The sequence below is a fragment of the Grampus griseus genome (assembly GCF_964374135.1).
Source record: "Grampus griseus genome assembly, chromosome: 10".
NCBI classification, from domain to species: Eukaryota; Metazoa; Chordata; class Mammalia; order Artiodactyla; family Delphinidae; genus Grampus; species Grampus griseus.
Window position 1 is genome coordinate 55,510,177 of NC_139004.1, and position 24,143 is coordinate 55,534,319.

Here is a 24,143-nt window from a genome sequence, read left to right on the forward strand (position 1 = left end):
TGTTATTTAGGATTATTTTTATAATAGGTATAATTAAGAATAAATATGAATTCATCTGTCTGCTGCATCTTTAATGGGCTGTGCTCTTTAGAGGCAGGTTTTTAATTTCTTTTTAATTAATTTTTTATTGGAGTAAAATTGCTTTACAATGTTGTGTTAGTTTCTGCTGTACAATTAAGTGAATCAGTTATATGTATACCTATATCCCCTCCCTCTTGGACCTCCCTCTCCCCCTTCCCCCACCCATCCTACCCATCTAGGTCGTTGCAGAGCACCAAGCTGAGCTCCCTGAGCTATACAGCAGGTTCCCACTAGCTATCTGTTTTACACATGGTAGTGTATTTATGTCAAACCTAATCTCCCAATTTGTCCCACCCTCCCCTTCCCCCCCTGTGTCCACATGTCCGTTCTCTACGTCTGCATTTCTATTCCTGCCCTGCAAATAGGTTCATCTGTACGATTTTTCTAGATTCCATATATATGCATTAATGTACGATATTTGTTTTTCTCTTTCTGGCTTACTTCACTCTGCATGACAGACTCTAGGTCCATCCACATCTCTACAAATGACCCCGTTTCTTTCCTTTTTATGGCTGAGTAATATTCCATTGTACCACATCTTTATCCATTCATCTGTCAATGGACATTTAGGTTGCTTCCATGTCCTGGCTGTTGTAAATACTGTAGCAGTGAACACTGTGGTACATGTGTCCTTTTGAATTATGGTTTTCTCAGGGTATATCCCCAGTAGTGGGATTGCTGGGTAATGTGGTAGTTCTATTTTTAGTTTTTTAAGGAACTTCCATACTGTTCTCCATAGTGGCTGTATCAATTTACATTGGCACCAATAGTGCAAAAGGGTTTCCTTTTCTCCACACCCTCTCCAGCATTTATTGTTTGTAGATTTTTTGATGATGGCCATTCTGACTGATGTGAGGTGATACCTCATTGTAGTTTTGATTTGCATTTCTCTAATAATTAATGATGTTGAGTATCTTTTCATGTGTAGAGGCGGGTTTTTTAGAGTGCTCTTGTGTAGTAGGTGGAATGAAAAGAAAGGGTAGAATAAAGATTGAGCATTAAACCATGTATGTCACCCTAGTACCCCAAATAATACTGGGAGGGGGCATGTAGAATTAACTTGCCTGTGTAGCACAAGACTCTTTATACTAACCAAGCTAACTAGCCTAGAACTGGTTACCACTTAATAAGCTGTACCTACTCTGCTGGGCTAACACACATGCTCCCCAAACTTTTGTGGTATATCACCTGATAATCAAAGAAAGGGAAGAAATTTGCTTGGCTCCTTACAGATTACATGTGTCTATTACATAACAAAAATGTGAATCGGTGATGAATTCCTAAAAATCAGAACACCATATTGGATATTGAATTATTGAATCATACTGGTGCTTATAAACCGACTTCTGAACAGATTTGATCAAATGCATCAATGTACACAGCACATGACAACCAAGAGTTTTTTGGACTTGTATTCAAAGATCATGACCAAAATAAAACATTAAATTGTGGTGTTTCAGTTGAATTACTGTTTCTGGATTTGAGATGAATGGTCAGGCATAGCCGTCTGCTCTGCCTGCATGATGATAGTGCCGTATCGTCATGGGGTGTTGAAGGATTGATGCATTTTGGAAAAAGCAGTGTTGATTAGCTATGAACTCAGCTGGACAGTTTTGTGTAGATTCTTTGTCAATGCAAATTACTTTAACACTTGGGACTTTGAAATTCTGATCAGAAGTTTCTTACACTTGATTAGGTTCTAGGGACTAGTCATTTAATTTCACGACTCTACTTAATGCTCCAGTGCTAATAGCTGAATATGGAAAAGTTTAGAATTACGTTTAATTAGTCAACTGTTTGGAGGTTTTTTGTTTTTTTTAACAATCTTCATAAGGCATAACTTTGAGTAACTTTATCAATTCTGAAATATTTATTCGTTTTCTTCTAATTTTAAGTAGTTTTTCATATTAACAACACACAGTCAGGGGCTATTTCATTTAGTTGTTCTCTTCTTTTCCAGTTAGAGTGGTAAAAGAAAAAGAAAAAACTTTTTTTGCGATGAACACAAAATTATAACCCAAATCTTTTTAAAGCAACACATTGTCACCTTAAACCACATCTGTAATAAAATAAACATTTCTTCCTGCCTTGGGTAAACATCATAATGAAAAAATAGATCACAGTCTGCTTTTAATGCTGACCTCAATTTCTGTTTAAGTATACTTGCTTATTTTTATCTTGGTACATTGAACTCCCTTGGTCATATATAGAGTACCTTCTACAAGTGGTCAGATCTATCTATCTATCTATCCATAGATAGATAGATAGATAGATATAGATAGACAGACAGACAGACAGATACATGATAGATACACACACACACTTGTTCAAATAAAAACACTGCCAAGATTATTTCTACTTTCTTTCCAACTGAGGGACATGGCAGCCCCAAACCCAGCTTTTGAGACTGAGCTGTCCCTACCGCCTGCTGTGGGGAAGGTGCTGCTGTGCTCAGCTGTTCTGACCAACAGCCCTCAGCTGAGTGATTAACTCTCCATGTACTTTCTCCTTTCCCAGGATGAGTTGGAAAGGGCCAAGTATTCCCACCGGTCCAGTCATCATCGTCCTTCTCTGGTTTGTAATAACCTACAAACTTGCCTCTAATACTTTTCCTCATCAACTTGCCATAGTCACTCACACACCTTCACTATGTTTGTTTTTATTTTTATCAGGGAGTTGAGGATGCGTTGTCCATTCGAAGTCTTGGCAGTCACAGGGTTGGTATTTTAAGTTGTTTACACCCCCATAGCAAAGCTATCCCTTTGCCTTTTTTTTTTTTTTTTTGTGGTACGCAGGCCTCTCACTGTTGTGGCCTCTCCCGTTGCGGAGCACAGGCTCCAGACGCGCAGGCTCAGCAACCGTGGCTCACGGGCCCAGCCGCTCCGCGGCATGTGGGATCTTCCCAGACCAGGGCACGAACCCGTGTCCCCCGCATCGGCAGGCGGACTCTCAACCACTGCGCCACCAGGGAAGCCCCTGCCTTTCTTTAAAACACAGAAATATTGGCAAAGCTATTTCATTGGAAAATGATGCTTTCAAATTATTGCTGTAAGTAAATCAGTTCTAAAATCATGAATATTTTCATCTATTAACATATATATTCACTTTCTATAAAAGGACCTTTGATTTTGGAAAACCATCACAACATAATAAGGTTAATTTTATAGAATAACATCGGCATGGTTCTAGCTTTCAGATTTTTCCTACTTTCATATTTTTTAAAATGACAATTTATTAAATAAAATTTATTATTTTGGAGCTTGGGTGACTAATTATAGTTTTAGTCAGTGGGAAAATTGCGCTTCTGATTTTAAAAATGCCTGTCTTATCATACTTTTAGAAATTATCATGCTTCAACATTTTGATTAACATTTTGTAGTTTGTCTCAGGTTTTTAGCGTACGTCATTGTAAATCAAGATAAATGAGAAATCGCTCATCAAAGGCTTGCATATTGTGCCAGGAAACTGAGTCTCTTCTTAAAGAATTGTGCTTTAAACCTTAGAGCAATGCTTTTTTAATTTACACATTGATAATATTGTATATGTACTTACATCTAGATTTTTCATCAGTAAAATTATCTTTCTTGCTAAGGTCTATATTTGTTAATTCTCCCCAGGTCTAGTTTTCTTCCTATCTTGTATAACGTATAAAAATACACTATATTAAACTGAGTGTGTTCTGGTATACTAATTATTGATGTGTTTGTATTCTTAAATAGTCTTTTACTCTGGTTATATTTCTTATTGGTGAATGTAATCTACTGTCTTTTTAGAATAAGTTAGTAAACTAATTCTTGAATCATAAGTATTTTGGTTAATTATAAAAATTTAGATTTATAAGAATATTAAAAAGCCTTTATAGAAATCTAATCAGTAGTTTAAGAATGGTTTTGCAGGGGAAATACTTTTTTTTGTTTGTTTGTTTTTGTTTTGTTTTATTTTTTTTTAACATCTTTATTGGAGTGTAATTGCTTTACAGTGGTGTGTTAGTTTCTGCTTTATAACAAAGTGAATCAGGGCTTCCCTGGTGGCGCAGTGGTTGAGAGTCCGCCTGCCGATGCAGGGGACACAGGTTCATGCCCCAGTCCAGGAAGATCCCACATGCCGCGGAGCGGCTGAGCCTGTGAGCCATGGCCGCTGAGCCTGCGCATCCGGAACCTGTGCTCCGCAGCGGGAGAGGCCACAACAGTGAGAGGCCCGTGTACCTCAAAACAAAAAAAAAAAACCCCAAAGTGAATCAGCTATACATAAACATATATCCCCTTATCTCCTCCCTCTTACATCTCCCTCCCACCCCTCTAGGTGGTTACAAAGCACCAAGCTGATCTTGCTGAGAAATACTTTAAGAAAAACTTGTCATGCTCCTCCCTGGAGATATTGTTTTTTTTCTCACAGGGAGTTAGTCAACAGAAGCTTAAAAGTTGAGCCTTAAGGGCTTTGAAAATAATCCCATCTTTCCTCTTTTCAAAAAAACGTATGAGTTTTCCCTTTACTTTTCATTGTAATGTTCATAGTGTGAAGTTTCACACAGTTTTTATCAAGCAAATTATTTTAAATTTGTATGGAAAACTTGATTATATATTAGTTTAACCTAATGGTAAAACCATCCAAGTTCAACCTAATTTAGGGGCCTTTAAAACATCTGCAAACAAACAGAAAAGAAACCTGCAATTAAATAAATAAGGAATTGTTTATCCAGGGTGTCTATAAAGTAATGAGGTTGATTTTCATTTCATGGAAATTATATCATTAAATAAATTTAAGATATAACTAGAACTCTCACAGTATTTTATTTCATTATGGTAATTATGAAAATTTGCTGTTATGGGAAAAAGAGTAAAGCTCCTAATTAAAAAAATCAGTATGCAAACTTAAAGATTAACAAAAAATTTTACCCTGTAGAGGAGACTTTGGAACTTTACTGTGTGTGAGTGTACATTTAGCACATTTAAAATATTTAGACTTTCCTGGAAATGTCTGATTTGAAATGAAAGCTCACTGATAACATAGTTTAAAAGAAATGTAATTGAGATAAGAGTTTTTTTCTTTTTTCTCTTAACTAGATAATATTGGGAGTTCTAAGTTTGCATCAGATTATTTGCTTTTTAAAGTAACTTTACCATCTACATTAAACTGAATAAATATGTAGACAACTTTTGTTCTCTGTAAAAATAATTGTGATGGTTTAAAACACTGACCTAAATTTTATTGGGATTTGCTATATTATTTGGGGGGGGGGTTGGTATTTCTCTGCCAGTTTTTTTTTTTTTTAACTTATGAGCTGTATATTAAAATGTCTAAGACTTTTGGACCTTGTATTTGATATATGAACATTAGATATATGTACCTGGATATGAGGCAGATGTATTTATGGTTTTATGCCACATTCTTAGGACTTTGATCTTTCCTTTTGTCCAGTTAACTTGCAGGTACTGCTTTCTTGAAAGGTGTCCTGCCAGAAGCTATTTGGGCTGGAGATGGTAACAGTGTTATAGACATTCTCCATAAAAATAGAAAGAGCAAAGATAGTTCAAGACTGAATGGTAGGTTTGGGGAAGGAAGATTAAATCAAAGCCCTGAGTCTAGAACTGAAACAATCTGTTTCTTTAAAAAACATCTACCTTAAAAAAAAAAAATCTTACAAAGTGCTTGGTCACTGCTTTATACAGTGAAATACAAGAAGACTATAAGGAAGAGATCCAAAATTAGAAGATGAGGTGATCTTGAATCAGAGTGGTAGAGATACATTGCAGTTTTAATTGGTGGAGATTTTTACTGTTTTTTTTATCAGTTCCTATTTATATATCAGTTGCCTTAGTATAATTTTTACGAAGTTAATTTTAATATGCTTGCAATTTGTGTTTTGTCACTTACTCCTACACTGTTTAATTCCATGGAAGAACCCATCGAAGGACGTAATGGGGACACATTGGAGCAGAGCCAGTACACCCAAAAGGAAAGGCATCATGGTGTGTAGCCCAGAGAAATGTGCCGTGTTAGTATTGTGCGTTCACTGTTGACTCACAGAGTCCTGGCGGCTTGAGAAATAGGTCCATTCTAACAGAAATGAACACCTGCTGAACTTTGTTTCTACAACCTGTTTTCTGTACTTTTTAAAAATTTAATTTCCAAATGAAAAGTTTGAGGTAACTTTTTCTGAGTGTTAAAAGAAACATTTTTGGATAGATTATAATAGCAAGTTTGGAAACATTTTATTTAGCTAGAGCCCTTAATATTTTCAGTTCTCCCTCCTTTGATGAATCATTTGTTTTTAAATAACATAAATACCAACTGGCACATATTGGAGGATTCTTTTTGTTTACTCAGTTGTTCTAGTAGCAAGTGGGTTGTCCAAGTTATGGATTTTTTCTACCAGATTCAGCAATTTTTAAAACTACCTGAGGGAATTCCCTGGCGGTCCAGTGGTTAGGACTCCGCTCTTCCAATGCCAGGGCCTGGGTTCAATCCCTGGTTGGGGAATTAAGATCCCACAAGCGGTGTAGCATGGCCAAATAAATTAATTAATTAAACTATATGAGCTCTGCATTGTATTTTGGAAAAGGAAAATCAAAATAGGTCAATTTCAGTTCAACTTGTTAAATCTTAAGCTTTTGCAAAAGGCTATTCGTGTTACAGGGAGGATGAGAAGAACTAATAAGACATGACTGATCCCGTCAATGAACTTATCTGGTTGGGAGAATGGAATAGTTTATATGCAAGAATGTGTGACTTGAGAAATACATGTTTTGGTCATGGGGTTTTTTTTAAACAAAAAAGATATTTTGTTAACTGAGAAAAGACGTTAAGTGAAACTTCCATAGAGAAGGAACTTTATTTTCAGTGAAATGTTATTCACCACAGTGACATTTTACCATTACACATCATTTACCACCAAAGGCACACCCTTAGGCATTTTAGAAAATTCTGGATAAACAAGATTTTTTTTACACATGTAATAACACTCTTTATATTCTGTTTTCAAGATAATATAAGAAAAGCATGCAAATGCAGATATTTTGCTCCAGCACTTTCTAGTATTTATTGCAATATCATTTTCACTGAATTTACACTGGTGTTAAAATTATACCACTTAGCCTTATACTTATGAAGTATATTTTCGGGGGGTCCTGCAATATCTTTTGTACATGACCATCTCATTGGGCATGAAGGGAAGGCCTTTGTTCTATCTGAACTATTATTTTAGTGCTTTATTAGAACTACACTATATAATTTGATCTTCTAGTCTATTTTAAGCTTTTTAAAATTGCGACCTCTATAAAAGGAATGCATTTTACACCAAAATCCAGTATACATATGCAGACATATGCCTGTGTGTTTGTATGTATATAAGTATATAAAATATATTATAGAAACAGAAGTTTCACAAAATAGTATTTACTCTTACTGTACATGATAAACTCTAGTATTTTCTCTTCTATTTTATTTTTTTTTAATGCTGGTTGAACCCATAAATTGATTTTATGAACTACTAATGAGTTGCAGTCCACACTTAGGAAAACATTACTTTAGATCAGGTTCTTGAATAGTGTTCCCTAGAATCCTAAATGGGTATAAAAGTTGCCAAAGAAAGATATTTTTACCAAACTACCTGAGGAACTTGTTTATTGCTTTTGTTTTATGCATTGTTTTATTGTTTTGTACATTGCTCTTCTGGGTCAGATTGCTTAAAAAAATCTGAGCTAGAATGCTTAAAAAATAAAGTTAGGAAACCACAAATCTGAGTAGTTAGTTACTATTTAGTTCAGTTTCTTGGATTTGAAATGTGGTGTTACACATATTATTTTTGTAAAGACCCTACGTGAAATGTGGTTTTTCTGGTCTTGTCATAAATGTATGTAATCCACACTTTACTCTGGCCAAGTTTCTAGTTTTGTTCACTGTTTTTCGTAGAGAAAGTTCTTGAGGAAGGAAGTTTTTCAGGTGTGTGCACAAGCAGATATAAGAGAACTCTCCCCCTTTTGATGCCGCAATTGTTTTTTTGCTTGTTTGCTTTTTGTTTTTGTTTTTTTTGTAAGCTTTATTATACTAGTTATGTGATCCTGCTTCATTGCCTCTCCATGCCTTGCTTTTGCCATGTTTCAAATAATGGAAAACGATGGTGACAGACACAATAAGAAAAAGTAAAACATCTTTTGACTTCAGAATGCTTAATTCCTGCATTTAAAGGCTTCCTTGGGTGTTTTGTGCTATAGTGTACTGGGATGAATCATCTCACCATTACTGATTATAAATTCTGTTTCTGAAAGAGAACATGCAGTTTTTGCTGTACGTATAGTTTAGCAATAACCTATACTAGGAAAGAATGAGGGGGAAGAATATTCTTTAATTCAAATGTCACAGCCTTTGTGTTTAATAATTTTGGGCTTTTAAAATACTGCTGGATTTTTAATAATTTTATGAATGTTACTTTTTCCCCTCCTTATATTTCTGATTTTGGAAATACAACCAACTTTCACCTTTTCCTGAAATCCAGTATGATGCTTTCAAGGATACATCGTCAAGACTTTCATCATTAGTATGTAGTGCATAACTTCATGTTCAATGTAGAGTTTTACTTTATAAACACCTGATGATGCTAAATATAGATTATGACTTTTTCATAGGTTTGTTATGATGTTTGGGGGAAATGTATGACTAACAAAGCAAAATCTAGTGTTGTGCAATTGTGGCATAATTTAGCACTTGAATAACGTTGTCTTTTAGAATATCAGGATCAGATAAAAATTATTTGCTTCCCTATTTAGGACTAAGATTGGCAGTAGTATCTTTTCTTAAAATAATGAGCCACCCAGCTGACACATACTCATTGACCTGGAAGACATGTTTCCAGCAGTGTTTTTATACATACTGAACTAAGGCAGCACAGGCCCTACTGTGTTTCATGTTCTGTGTCACAAGCCAGCAGGTGTGAAAGCATCCAGCAGTGACAGATGATAACTGAAGCATCAGTTACATCCACTCATTTTTTGCTTGATTTGGTTTTTTTATGGTATGTCATTTTGGCCAAGGAAGTTTAGTTATCGCATGTTTTTCTTGGGTTAATATGTCAATAGATTGCCTGAGTTGCTAGACTATATCAGCAGCTCTTAAATGTTCAGGGTAATATATAAAAGGAAAGATATGCATATTCTAAAAAGAAAAATGAGTGTATAATTACTGATTCAGGATCTAGCTGTGCATGTTTCAGATGATTTGCGTAGAGCAGACTGTTAATAGCTAGGACCCTTCTAGCTGCACCTCCTCATTACAGGCCAACGGTGCATACCTAGATTGGACTTCTTGTCTACCAATGGACCAGTTTAGTAGTATTGCTGTCCTCTATCCCCTCACATACACTTGGCTCTGTACTCCTAGGAGAAATTATGTGTTGAGACGGTGCTATCTTCAAAGGACTCAGATGTCAGATTATTGTCTAATGATGCTGCTGCTACTCGAGAAAATCCATACATACCATGTTGGCTGCTTTCCTCTGAGCAGCACATGCTGTGGGACCACTAACTTGGGTTAAGAGGACTGACTGTCTTGGGCAGTACAATGTTATGTTTTCTGTTCTCAATCTTGTTTTGATTGATGAACGGGATTGCTTTTTGGCCTTTAGGTAAGGAGGACTGTGGAAGGAAGTAGACTCTCTTGTCACTCATACCTTTTTAAAGAAGATAGTCCCATGGGCAGGGGCTCAAATGAGGTGTGGGGTGAGGGTCCCCACAAATATCCTGCCTGGCTCTGAGTCCTAATTAAGTTTTTAGTTGACTAGACACTGAGCTGGATGGCACAGGGGAGGTGAGGGGGAATGCAGGTGTGTAGAGAGGCTGTGTGTCTTAGCCAGTCAAGGGCAGTGAATCATTTACTAACAGGTGGGAAATAGAGTGCCTGTAGGTTACTCTGTCTCAGGTGGATCGTTCTGTGTATGATTTTAAGATGAATTTTATTAAATTATTTTTAAACTTCACTATATGATCCTTGTATTCAATATTTACTTCCAGAATCATTCTGACAGTCACTCTGATGGAATGAAGAAGAGATCTTCTGGTTCTCATAAAGACCCACTGGTTAGTTCTGTTGTGTCTCATATCACAGTATTTTGTGTGGCTGTAAAATTCACTGATCACTTTTACAGAACTGAAGAATTATGACTGCACTGGTGTGCTCTTAAGGCATTATTGAAACTTGATAATATACTGAAACATGACTTATCAGAACTTATTTAAAAATAATTTTGTTTTCATTTACAAGATTTAATATCAAGTTAATATATCTAACCCTAGTGGCTAGCATTAGGAAAGTGTCCCACGAAGTTCATTAACAATGTATTTTCATGTATGAACTGTCCTTTGGAGGACTATACCTTAAGAATAGGCTTAGTGAGATTCTTATACCTATTTTAGAAATTTGAATTGATTTAGTTGTGGTATTATAAGTAGTACCAAAGTCATATATAGGTTTCATTCTGAATGATTGTTTTTATAGATTTTATAATTTTGGGAACTTGAAATTAATTTTCTGGTAGAAACAATAAAGTACACAATGGCAGAGTTCCCATGCTGTCTTGCAGAAGACTCTTCAACCAATAACGTAATTAAACTACGGAACTAATAGTGCTCTCCATTCCAGCAGACCTTGCTAAACATTTCTGTGGAGGAAAAAATGTCTAGAATGCCCATTTGGGGTGCTAGGAACACCTCTTTCCTGTCAGGTTGCTACAGCACTGGCAGAGGAAGTACAGTCCTAAGCTCCCTGCTAACTCAAGGTTCCCATGGGCAGGGTTCTGACCATTGGTGGGGTGGAGAGAGGGTTGGGAGACTTTGGCTGGTAGCAGTGAGGAAGGGGGAGAGAATGAAATGGAGAGGATATTAGTGAGATGCCCTGGTGGGGGCAGTGTTGGGAGCTCTGGGGAGAGGTGAGTCCTGGTGCCTCGGGCAGGGCCAGGAGTTTTGAAAAAATAACTTTAATGATTTCTGTGGCATTGCTAAATAGATTATAAAAGGTAATTATTCATTCATCCTGGGTTTTTCAAGGACATTCCTAAGTATGACATGAGAATAAATCATTTATTATTTCCATTCCATTTTGTCTGAGAGTTTATACTCTTGTTTTTAAAGTAAAAAAAAAAAATTAGCAATGACTTGGTTTGAAAATAGTTAATATTTTAATATTAATATTTTTTAAATATTAATCTTTTTTGAGAGACCTGAAATAGTTGTTATTTTCACTTTCACCTAATATGATTCAATGCTTTAAAATCATTGTTTTGGAGCAGAAGGGTTTTGGCAATATCCGATTTTGCCTCTATGTTTTTAGGTTAACAGCATTTAAGCTAAGAAAAATGTGTTTAATTTTGCTTTTTGCAGAGTGGCCTCTACTTTGACCAGAGAAACTATAGCAGTCTTAGCCATAGCAAACCCACTTCTGCCTACTATACTCGGGTTTGTCACAAGTTTTTTGGCTTCGTGTGTTTTATCCAACTTCAACACATTTCTAATCCCCTGTTGCATTTTGACTAGTTAGAACTAATCTGTGAATGGCTGTGTATATACTAGTTTGTGGGAACTGAATTCACATAGTCTGTGTGAGTGTATCTTTAAATAATGGGAACTATTGAATCACCATATTTAAAATGAGTACCATTTTTTTCCAGTTTTTTTAATGAAAAATATTTAACATATAAAAAAAGTTCAAAGAATTTTATAGTAGCCACCTGCGTACCTACCACTCAGATTCTACAATTGATATTTTACTATATTTCCTTTATCATGTAATTATCTGTCCAGCTGTCCCTCTATCCATCCATCAGTCCATCTTTTTGGGGGGATGCATTTCAAAATAAGTTGTAGGCATCAGTACATATCACAGTGTATGCCCTTTTATTAAAAATATACATGTGAAAATTTAAACTGTACGTGGGATGAGAAGAATGTAATTGTATTTAATGTTAGAATCTCTTGTTTTTACAAGGCATTTGGCACATCATACATTTAAAACACATGTTTAAATATATAGCGCATAGTGCATTTGAAATAATTCAGTTGTCAAAACATAACTTAGATATTTATGTATCTTATTTTCCATGTCTGATTGGGCTTGGTGAAAAAAACTGAAAATTGTGTCTTGAGATGACATCAGGAAAAAGATTTAATTCCTTTTTTAAAAATGCTGTGCCTTGTTAGTGTGTGGATTCATTGTGACCAGTACAATTTATCTAATTAAAGTAAGGCACTTGGTCCATGGCTTGTTGTGAAATACACGTTTTCTAATCTATTTGGGAGAGTGTTTATAGCAATAACTCAGAGCTCATTTACCTGGTTCCCCAATAATCAGGATAAGCCCATTAGATGTCGCAGGAGCTGCTGGGGACTGGGATGTGGACACTGTTTGCCACACTCCCTGTGCCATGGCCCTCTTTTCCTGAGTGTTTTCTTAGGTGCCCATCCCATCTCCTAACACTAATGTTCAAAGACCAATAGGACTTACCCATTTATAGGAAACTATTCCGAGTGTTTTTCTTTCTTATCCCTTAAAATTGGTATTCAAAGAGATTTCTAATGATTAAGTTTTTCTCACATTGTGTGTCACTTAACTGCCTTAAACACTCAAGAATTACTAATGAATTATGGAGTATAAAATAAATTTGTCTTCTACTTGCATGATGGTGAGGCTGATTCTCCTTTTCTTTTTTCCTTTTTTTTTTTTTTTTTTTGCTTGTTTTGTTTTATTTTGTTTTGTTTCTTATCAGTCTTCTTCCCTATACAGTGACCCTCTGGCAACATCTAAGAGCTACAGGGTTAGTACTTCCTGGGGAGTATGGTGCCTTCATAGCTATCAGTTGCTTTTCTTTGGGTTAAATCATGTGCTTTCTCCATAGGCCTCCCCTACTGCAAATTCTGGTCTTCTGAGAAGTGCCAGTCTGGTGTGTATTTTCCTCTTCCAACGTGTGTACTCCTGGTGGGGCCATTGTCACGGTGCTGACTCTGGCTTGCCATCTTTCCTCCAGAATAGTCAAGGACACATGGCTTTAATGCTATGTGTACTGCAGACTGTGCTGCCTGTGCTTAAAATACAAAACTTTTGAGGAGCAAAAATGAGCATATCATAGCAGTAGATACTGCTTGGCTGTTGGTAGGCCCTTGCTTAGAATCGGCTTCCTGTAGAGGAGGTAGACTTGCATGGGTTGCACTACACTTGCATACTTTTGTGAGATGGCTGCCCATGCATGGGGTGTCATATTTTGGGGGGGAACAGCTGTGGCCTTGGCCATGTTAATACTAGACTCTAATGGAGCCAGCTGACTAGAAAGACAAAACAGTAGCTCTGTGTAATGTGCGAGTTGGAATTGGTTGCTTTCAAGCTGTTGTTTGTTGTCTTGTGGCCTGTTCTAGTGGACTGGGAACCTGAGGCTTTGTACTTAATTTTATCGTAACAGTGGGCAAAATGCTTTCTGTACCTCACTTTCTTTTCTGTACCTTACTTTCTTTTCTGTTTTATTTCCTCTTTTGAGAGAATAAAGTCGTAAATGTTCTCCTAATTTCATAACGTGATGATGAAAGGCAGTGCTGTAACCAGTGGTGCTTTTTAAATGAAGTGTGAGTTTGAAGTTTTAATGAGGCTAACGCAGGAATTTATGCATACATAAATGAGTGTTACCACCTCAGGAGGCTGTACACGTTAACACCATTCTTCAAAACTTTTGGAACTAGGTACTGCAAAGAAGTTATGTCATTTTCAAAATAACTTTGATGCTGAATAGATAAATGGCATTTCCTTTGTTCTTTAGGCGTCGTTGTATGATGGTGGATTATATAACCCTTATGGTTCTCGAACTGTAAGTCTAAGCAGGTGGAGGTGGTGAGGAGGGTGGTGTGTAGGTGGGCACAGTTTACTTACAGAGTCATTTAATCTGACCTATAATTACTCTACAAGCTGTGATCCATCAGCTTGACAATGGTGGCTCTCACCCAAGCTGCGAGAAGGCACCTGCTGGAAACTGTGGCTTAAAGCATGAAGGCAATACAAGTAGAGAAACCTCTTTTCTGGCTCATTAGTTCCTTAGGAAGAGGCTGGGAACAGCGCTTCTCAGGGCCTTTCTTCTCCCTCCTGCCATGGGCTGCTGGATGGTGAGGGTGGTGGGAGTGAAGAAGAGTTCAGGCCGGGGAGGAGCAGTTATCTTCACCTGAGAGCCAGGGGCGAGTTAGGTCCAGGGGCACTGATGTATTCCCAGCAGGAAAAGGAGCTGATCGTTAATTGTAAAACCTTTCTTCTTGGAAACTTTATAGCCATCTGAATACAGTTTTCACTCATCAAGAACAAGTTCAGCCCGAAGCAGTCCTGTGGTGAGCTGTCTAGTCTCTTTGCATGCTTTATAGACACTTTTGATTGTTTCATTAATCTGTACTCACCATTCAGAATATTGAGGATGTGGTGTGTTTCACTCTGTTGTGCATGGATTATCATTTTGCTTCAGTACACAAACTCAAGAACTAATTTGTCCTAACGGGTGGTTTCTGTATGAACGTGACTTAAGCACGTAATTTCTTAAATGAGTCTGGAACCAGTGCCATTAGAATTTTTAAAAAAATTTATATATAACTGTCATTTGTGTGGAAATTCTTGTCTTCTCAGTGGTGATAATTTAGACTATGAGTTGGTTGCCCTATCCTTTTCCTTCCTCCTTTTCATGTCTACTTCCTACATTGAACCATTTCACTTGCTTACCAGCCTGTCAATCAGTGGAGTGGGAGGAGAAGAAATCAAATAAGTCAGCTTTTAAAAATTGCTCCAGGGCTTCCCTGGTGGCGCAGTGGTTGGGAGTCCGCCTGCCGATGCAGGGGACACGGGTTCGTGCCCCAGTCCGGGAAGATCCCACATGCCGCGGAGCGGCTGGGCCCGTGAGCTATGGCCGCTGAGCCTGCGCGTCCGGAGCCTGTGCTCCGCAACGGGAGAGGCCACAACAGTGAGAGGCCCGCAAACTTTTTTAAAAATTTATAAATGTAATATTAGCTTAAGGAAAGTACAAAATAAAAGTTCTCTGACCCTTTCCTCCTATATCCATTCCCCAAATGCAACCTCTGTTCTTGTATATCCTTTCAGAGATATTTCATGTATATATGAGTGTCCTTTATTTGAACAGTATGTAAAGGACTTGTATACATACTGCTCTTCAACTTGTTTTCTTTACTCAAAGTATCTTTTCAAATCAGTATATAAAGATCTATTTCATTTTTTTGTCAGTCCTTTTTTTTTTTTCATTCTTTTTTTGACATTTAAAAGATTTAAAAAAGTAAACCATGTCCGTTACTGTTTCCACTGAGTGCCTCTTGGAGATAGGTTTATGTCAGCACATTTTTTTTTAATGGCAATGGATCATTCCATTAGTGCCTGGGCTGTAAATTTGAAAAATTGCTCCTGTTTTGATGGACATTTAGGTTGTCAGAGTTTTGCTACTACAGACACTTGTACAATGAACATGCTTATGCAGGTATATTTTTGTGGACTTGTATGAGTAGATCTGCATGGTAAATTGCTAATTATGAAATGATGGGAATCAGAGTATTTACATTTAAATTATGCTATATATTGCCATATTACCCACCAAAAAACTCTAATAATTAACATTTTCAATAACAAATGATGACTTTAGGAACTACCTTGTTATTCTTGACAGTGTCAAAATTGGAGAAATTATTAAGCAGTTTCTTAATGGTCAACATAGGTTACTTTGTGGAGTGGAATAGGTGAGATATATGGACTTTCTTCTACATATATGTTTGGCTCATTTCTTCTGCCATTTCCAAGTGGCACTTATCAAGAATTCTACTCTGATAGCTAACAAAAAGTTATTACACGGATGTTTAAGGAGATAAAAGTTATTACAGGTATGTTTTCACATGAGGAGGAAGTTTACTTTTAACCCACCGGGTAATAAAATTCCACTTGGCAGTTCTTGGGCCTGGTAGCATTTTTAGTGTCCCAACTGTGATGGTCCCTTGCAAACAAAATTATGGTAATATTTTCAGTCAAGTGTAGAATCTTGTCCGTGTGTGCTGGCTAAATGCTCTTTCATTTGCAAGGGGGCTCAGAGGTATTATCCCAGTGATGCCAGAATGGTTTCTTAGTGATGTCAGAATGGAGGCAACCTACATATATTGAAGATGAGTCTTCCACTGCTGGTGAAAGAGGAAGAAAACTGTGTGGTGATATTAGAAATATCTCCACCTGCTGCATAGGAATGAATAAAGGACAGTAAGAATCATCATTTCAGTGTCCTTGCCGGTAGGAAATTCTGTCTTTGACTTATGTTATTTCACTTAAGAAGATTCTTTTATTTTCTCTCCCAAACTAAAACATTAAATGTATTTATTGACTCCTGATAGGACCCCAAAGAGCCTAGAGGTTTAAAAAGCATGAAGTCCCTGGCTGGTTTTGGCCAGTAGAGTCATGCCCCCCACTTTTCGTTCATTTAACTTAAATAAAAGATGAAGTACTATTTTATTCTTTGTGCTTTTTGGAAATATCTTTTGGTTTTTAATGATCGTTCATTATGCCTTGAAACAGCTTTTTGGTTTAATGGTGCACAATAGATGGTGCTAATTATTATGCTCATGGAGAGTGTTTGTGTGCTTCCCAAAGCCTTACCTCATGTGCCTTCAGTCAGGGAAGACCTGTAGTGGAATTGCATCTTTTTCATTATCTGCTTTTAATATCTATAGTTTATCGACGATGACACTGCAAGCATTGCTTCTTCCGGTCGTGCCAGCCGTGGGCGAAGGGAGAGTGTGGTGAGCGTGATTTGCATGCAAACACATACGATGAGTTTTAAAATTGCAACACTGTGTGATCATGTGAAATCTGTTGGAAAATGAAATTTGCACTTGACAAAATGAGTGTTTTCTTCAAATTCAGTTTGTATGAATAATTTGCCTTCAGAAATGTATTCCTGAGAATACATTTTCTTAGTGGGCTATGTAAGCTTTCGTAGTGACACCTCTTATGTGCTAGTCATTGTGTACTTGACAGATTTTCACTTTTAATTTTTTGTTGCTATTTTATGCACGTGCATGTACGTGCACAATTCACCAAAACCAAAAAATTTCTCAAGCAAAATTAATGCCTCCACATTGTTTAAAACTCATTACTATGGATTAGAAATCATGCTGCCATTAATTAGTTGTTTTCTTCGCTGTGTATTTAAATTTAACCATAGTTTATACATCTTTTAAGGCCCATGAATACTTTGAGTTGCTGATGGCAAAATTTAAAAATTTTGGTCTTAGAATTCAACTAGAGTTACAATTATAGAGGTAACAAATAGCTATGTTAGAATACAAATTATATAATTTCAGGTTATTCTTTTGATGAAGCAAGAAATTTTACAGAGGGCTGATGACATTTTTGCTATACTTAAAAATTGATTCAAAAATTACATTGGTGAGGATGGTGTGTCAGCTTAGAGCTAAAACAAAAGAGCCCAATAAGTAAGAGGCTATAATTCCTTTAAGAAAATAGAAGGTCGTTTAATACAAGTCATGTTTTGTGAAAGATTGTAAACACAAAGTTTTCATAGAAAAGGGGAACAGCAAGAGTTTGTGAGCTTTGTTGCCAGAAATCCAGTGATCTAATTAAGACAGTTGTGGTCCATTGGCAAGCCAGTTAATGCTCATATTCAGAGCTGCAGGAGAAACAACAGTCCATGACACCTGAAAGTACCCCAGAAAGTGATGGAGTGGAAAGGGCAGGGGCTCTGAAATGATGATGCCTGGGCTTGAACCATTTCTCCAACCTGTTAGTTGTGTTAATGGCAATTTCTTTATTTGTACAATGGGCATGTAATGACTATCTTTGTAGGTAGGCTTAATATTATGGATTAAATGAAACTATATAGAAAATAGCTATCAAAATTCTGAGATAGTGGGTACCGTTATATTATTATATCTAAATCTAAGTTGTATTATTGTGAACAAGAATACTATTGCTTGATTATCTCAGCTCTTAGCAAAACTTCATATTTGTAAGCCTTAAGGAAGGCATCTCTGTGGATGGGCTTCCAGATTCCTTTCTGGAAGAGAAGAGTTTTTGAGCAAGGGAATCAGACAGAGCTGAGGTAAAGAACAGCTGATGAGTGAGGTAAAAAATATTCATTATTTATTAATTCAACAAATGTGTATGGAGGGAGTACCTGTTATATGTGAGGGACCATGTTAAGTGCTGGGAATAATGTGGTAAGCCACATAGACCAGATTTCTGACTTCATGGAGCTTATATCCTGGTGAAAGAAATAGAAAATAAACTGATAAAGATAGGAACAAAAAAGAGAAAGTAAACCCGGGAACTGTGAAGAGAAAAAGCAGGTGATATTATAGAAGACATTGAGTGGTTGGTGTGTGTGTGTGTGTGTGTGTGTGTGTGTGTGTGCGCGCGCGCGTGTGTGCGCGTGCGTGTGTGGCAGAGAGAGAGAGAGAGAGAGATCACCCTTGGATGGGGTGATCAGAGAAGGCTTCTCCGAGGGAGTTGACCTTTGAGCTGAGAGTTGAACTGCTTGAAGAGCTGCTTGAAGAGCTGGGAGGAGAGCTTCCTAGGCCAGTGCCAACGACGAAGGTGGGAAGACACTGGGTATGTTTGGGGAACCAGAAAGAGGCCAATGTAGTTTGTTCATTATTTTGTTCTACAGTTCTCGGTCCTGAGGAATATGAAAAAGAGGAAACTGTGGAAATTGGTAAAAGGCACAGTAAATATTCTACAGATAGTTCCACATTCAGGATATATGTGCTTAACAGAGCTGATAGCTATAATGCATTATACATTTGTGAAATATAGTAGAGGCTTTAGGTAAATGCTATCCTAGAATCCCTCATGGTGAGGGTGCCGCTGGTTCTCAGGCAGTACATGGATGATCTCTATAGCATAGGACTCTAGCTAAGATGAATAAGAGCTTATTTTAGGGAGCTGTGATGTCATTTAGGAACCCTTTACACTTCTTTCTCACCTTCTTGAGTAGGTAAGTCACAGCAGTTTCCTCATTTCATTTCATGATACTTTATCACACACCAAAGAAAAAAATTTCCCCCATATGCCAATGTTCTTATCTTTTTCTTCTCTCTCTTCTTAACTTTTAAAGCATCTCATTTTTTTCCTGACTGAAAGGTTTCTGCAGCTGATTATTTTAGTCGCTCCAATCGTAGGGGGAGCGTGGTCTCCGACATGGATGATGTCAGCATCCCAGATCTGACCAGCGTGAGTGCAGCGCATGGGGATTCACTGTCTCAGGCTTGTGACTAACAGCTAACAAAATAGCTATTTTTAAATGAGGCACTTAATTTACTGCCTAGGAAATATTTATTTCAGCACACTAGCATAAAATACAGTTATTTGTTTTGTTTTGAAATGTATATATTGATATGTTCCAATTTTTTACAACATTTTTCCTGTGGAAATTTTCCCCCATAGAACCCATCAGCAGCTCCAACAATTATCAATATTTTGCCAATTTTGTTTCATCTATTTCTTCCCCTTTCCCTCCTTTTTTTCCTGAAGTACTTTAAAGCAAATCCCATACATCGTGCCATTTCCCAATAAATAGTTCAGTATGCGTCTCTAGTTGAGAACTTTTTTCTTTATTTACTGTGCCATTATCATACCTAATGAAATGAAAAATAACTCCTTAAAACCATCTAATACCTAGCCCATATTTAGATATTCCTGATGAGTCTTAAAAATTTTTTTCCCTTTTCATTTTGGAGAATCTATAAATTTTTTAGGTAAACTTTGAAGGTTGAACAATAAAATATTCTACTTAGCAAAGAGTCACTAACTTATAGTAACTGGGAAGAATCTGAATAGATTTTGAACATTTGGATTATGGCATTGTTTTGAAGAAATGCCTATCTATTGCTTTCACATTCATTGGGAACTGAATTTAGGAAAGACTGTCCAGTAGAAATGCCTTGAGGCATTTACCTTAATGAAGGAACCTAGACCAGCAGATGTCTACCTGCCTGATGTATGTAACAGCCTGATTTTCTGTCTGTGACGTCTCTCCGTAACTGGCATTAGTGTTGTTTGCCCTTGGACCAACGCTGTCCTAATTATCAAGCGCTTTGAAGCAGATGAGTCAGGGTTTCTTAACAAAAAATTAGACAGTTTTTTAATGAAGAGAGAATTATTTATATTTAGCATGTCACCAATTGTATTTAAATAGCTATTTCTGAATGACTAATCCTAGAAAACAATTTTGAGTGCTGTCCTTAAGTATTCCAGATTGTTGGCGCTCGAAGCTGGCTGGCTGAGCAACAGTCCCATCTTGACCTTGGTCACATCAACAGTCTCTCTGCACACAAAGTTAGAAGACTGGCTCCCAAGTCCTTCCCTTGAAATATTGCCCATTTTATTAATTTGCTTAGTAACCTGTTTTTTCATAGATATAAACAATTTAATTTATTGTATACACCTTTTCTCTTAAAAACTTTGAACTCTTTTAGCATCTAATGTGATGTCTGAATTACTGGCTATGTCCTCCTTACGTTTACTTCTTGGCAATTTATTTTAGTAACTACACAGGAGTGAAAAGGTTGACAGTTTTTTTTTAGTCTTCCACTGCCTCTACTAATTAAATAAAACTCTTTTCTTTTGCCAGGTAGTTATTTTGATCTGTCTACATATTTAAATAAAAAGTATGCATATTTAAGGTATATAGCATGATGATTTGATATACATGTATATAGGCTGTGTATATGTGTATCGAGTCATGCTGTATACCTTGTAACATAAGCACAAGCTTCTCTAGAGCAGTGGTTGGCAAATCTGGCCAGCCCCGTTATTTCATAGCCTACCAGCCAAAGTTTTCTTTGTTTTTTAATGGTTATCTAAGTACCTATATAATATCCTTAATTTTACCTCTTGGCAAAGCCTAAAATATATGTTGGACCCCTCTCTAGAGCAAAAAAAATTTGGAATAAAATACATCTTTGTTTCTAAACAACTCTTTCAAATGATGATATTAAAATGTGTTCATGGGGCTTCCCTGGTGGCACAGTGGTTAAGAGTCTGCCTGCCAGTGCAGGGGACACGGGTTTGAGCCCTGGTCCGGGAAGATCCCACATGCCACGGAGCAACTAAGCCCGTGCGCCACAACTACTGAGCCTGCGCTCTAGAGCCCGCGAGCCACAGCTACTGAAGCCCGCGCACCTAGAGCCCATGCTGTGCATCAAGAGAAGCCACCGCAATGAGAAGCCCGCGCACCGCAACAAAGAGTAGCCCCCACCCACCACAGCTAGGGAAAGCCCGTGCGTAGCAACGAAGACCCAACACAGCCAAAAAAAAAAAAAAAAAAAAAAAATGTGTTCACAACTAGAATTCTGTTTCCACTCAAAAAGGTTCAAATTGTATTTTACCATTCTAGTAGGATAAAATTATCTGTCAAAGTAGCCATTTGCTGAAATGAAGGTCAAAGGGCCTCTTAATCAGAGAATAAGAAATATCTTTCTTTTAAGAAGAAACCAAGGGTTTCAAAGATTTGACAAGATATGTATTCTAAGAAATATTTCTCATGTACTAATTTCAACAAATAAGGAGTGTAGATTTAAAGAGAAACAATCTATACTCTGATGTCAAGAGCAAAGCATTTTCAGATTTCCCAGACATAAATAAGGCAAAGGCATTTATCACTGAAATATGGAAAAGATGATATTTAAGACTTTGTTTACGAGTTGATAATTTGAAATTCTTAAAAGAAGCAGTAAAGTTTGCCATCATGTGCTCTTCTTTGTGCATTAATACGAATATGAAATATTATTGATACAAGCCTATCAGCTAACTTTCCATTTCTAGCTATCAAGGGGACCCTTTTCTTGATTGGAAAATTACCAATTTAATTATGTAGGAGTGTAATGGCATAATATTTACTTGAAAGTTTTTGAGAATAGTAGGCTGTAGTCAGTATTCATGAGCAAGTCCTGAGGGCTTTACTAAGGAAAAAAGCCTTGCTTTCTGTTTTGTTGTTGTTGTTTTATATTTTAGTCTACCATTTTGTTTAGCCACTTTTTTTTAAAGCAATTTGATGACTTATTTTCCGTATTTTTCTCTATCTCAGTTTACTTTGCTTGTTTTACAAAAGTGTGACTATATAGTACATATAGCCTTTGTTTTCTGGTTTTTCATATTATTGCATATTTATTTTTTCCATGTTATTCATATATAACAATTTTTTAAAATCAGCTGTAGTCACCATGTTTTACATTAGCTCCTCAGACCTTATTGATCTTCTAGCTGAAAGTTTGTACCCTTTTACCAACATTTCCCTCTTTTATACCTTAGTATATTAAACATGATTATATCTTATTCCACTTAAGAGCCTTTTGAGGATCTGGCAGACTCTTTTGGTCATCATTTTGAACACTAGCTTGTCGTTGCAATGCAGCTATGTAGACCTCCCAGGGCTTTTAGAATACCAGGTTTCCACTAGCTTTTCGTCTAAACGGAAGGCTGCGTATAATGCAGCACAAGCCTGCAAAGTGAGCACTGAAGAGTCTCTGGCCAAGTCCCTGCAGCGGGGCGGCTCTAGGCATTTTTGCTACCTCCACAGTCCCTGAAGTTTGGCACACGATCAGCTTGGGCAGGTGCTGCAGTTGGGATCTGTCAGGAGATAGCGAAAGCAACAGAATCAGTCCTGCAGTGGACTGGGTCAGCGATGCAGCCTCTGAAATGTAAGATTATTCTCAGGTGACTGTCTATTAAAAACTGGGTGGGTTTGGGGGTCATTTGTGTGAGAGTGGGATAAGAGACAGGGTTTCAAATGGACCTGGAAGAATGTTTCTGAATGCTGCTTGTTTTTCTCTTTAACTCATTAGTAGAAGAGAGTTGGAAGATACTCTAAGGAAAATAAGTCAGTTTATTTAGATATGATATTTCTTTCACTCTGAGGAATAACACATTAAATATTAGACAATATATCTTACTAGTATAGATGTGAGGAAGATAATTCCTTTCTATGGCAATAACTGCCAATATTAAAAACTGTTGTCATCGCCTGTTTTAAAACATTTCATATGTGGTTTAAAGAAGTCAAAATGAACTAAAATCAGTTCCTTTTTTTAAAGAGTATTACAGTAAGAAGTAGCAAAAAGAATTTGAAGTCTGAGATAGTATTTATATTCTGATTTGGTACTTATAATAAAAGGTGTTTACTGAGACAGAAAATGAACACAAATAAATGTGGGTAATAAAAAAACAGAAAAAACTGTCAAATATGAGGAAGTTAGAGTGAAGTGATCTGAACTGAGCCAGAAATAATGACATTTTGTGTTTTAATAATTAACTAAGGAAGGTTTTCAAATCTCTTCTCTAGATTGGGCTGGGAGGGTTGGTCTAGGAGTTGGAGTCTGGGTATATTTTCATTTAGTTAAATTTTTCTGTGACTTTTTTCCCCCAGTGGTAATTTGGACAGTATATACAGGTAAATAATACGAAAAATTCACAAAACTGAGGTCTGGATTCAGCTCTGACATTTAGCAGTTATGCATGCTTCAGCAAGATCTTTCACCTCTGAATTTCTCTTTCCTCAGCTATAAAATCAGGGTTTTAGACTAAACCTTTAAGGTACTTCCCTTCTAGAAACGCCAACTAAAACAACCGTAAGGCCTATCTGCAGAAGATAGGATAACTCAATTATGGTATGTCCAGATAATAGGGTACTATGCAGCTGTTAAAATAAATGAGGTAAGTCTATAAGTACATATGGGATATAATTCATTTATTCGTTCATCCAAGAAATTTTGAGTCCTGTATGCCAGGTGCTATTCTTTTTTTTTTTTTTTAATTTATTTATTTTTGGCTGTGTTGGGTCTTTATTGCTGCGCGCAGGCTTTCTTTATTTGCGGTGAGCGGGGACTACTCTTCGTTGCAGTGCACGTGCTTCTCATTGCGGTGGCTTCTCTTGTTGCGGAACACAGGCTCTAGGCACACAGCTTTCAGTAGTTTTGGCTCGCAGGCTCTAGAGCGCAGGCTCAGTAGTTGTGGCACACCGGCTTAGTTGCTCCGTGGCATGTGGGATCTTCCCG

At 37.0% G+C, this 24,143-nt stretch overlaps 1 protein-coding gene across 7 annotated transcripts in view; it reads left to right on the forward strand.

Annotated features, from left to right (window-relative positions):
- Window positions 1-24,143, forward strand: part of LRRFIP2 (LRR binding FLII interacting protein 2) — a 118,491-nt gene that overhangs the window by 43,309 nt on the left and 51,039 nt on the right. For 3 of the 7 annotated variants that reach the window (XM_082664500.1, XM_082664499.1, XM_082664503.1), the window contains exons 5-16: window positions 2,599-2,655; window positions 2,754-2,798; window positions 5,982-6,050; window positions 8,576-8,617; window positions 10,086-10,151; window positions 11,451-11,525; window positions 12,833-12,880; window positions 12,962-13,006; window positions 13,871-13,918; window positions 14,370-14,426; window positions 16,803-16,871; window positions 19,234-19,323. The exons of 2 other annotated variants lie outside the window; for them this stretch is intronic. In XM_082664500.1, the coding sequence (XP_082520626.1) occupies window positions 2,599-2,655; window positions 2,754-2,798; window positions 5,982-6,050; window positions 8,576-8,617; window positions 10,086-10,151; window positions 11,451-11,525; window positions 12,833-12,880; window positions 12,962-13,006; window positions 13,871-13,918; window positions 14,370-14,426; window positions 16,803-16,871; window positions 19,234-19,323 (711 nt within the window). The remainder of the gene's footprint in view (window positions 1-2,598; window positions 2,656-2,753; window positions 2,799-5,981; window positions 6,051-8,575; window positions 8,618-10,085; window positions 10,152-11,450; window positions 11,526-12,832; window positions 12,881-12,961; window positions 13,007-13,870; window positions 13,919-14,369; window positions 14,427-16,802; window positions 16,872-19,233; window positions 19,324-24,143) is intronic. 2 more of the 7 variants (XM_082664501.1, XM_082664502.1) reach the window with 2 other exon arrangements.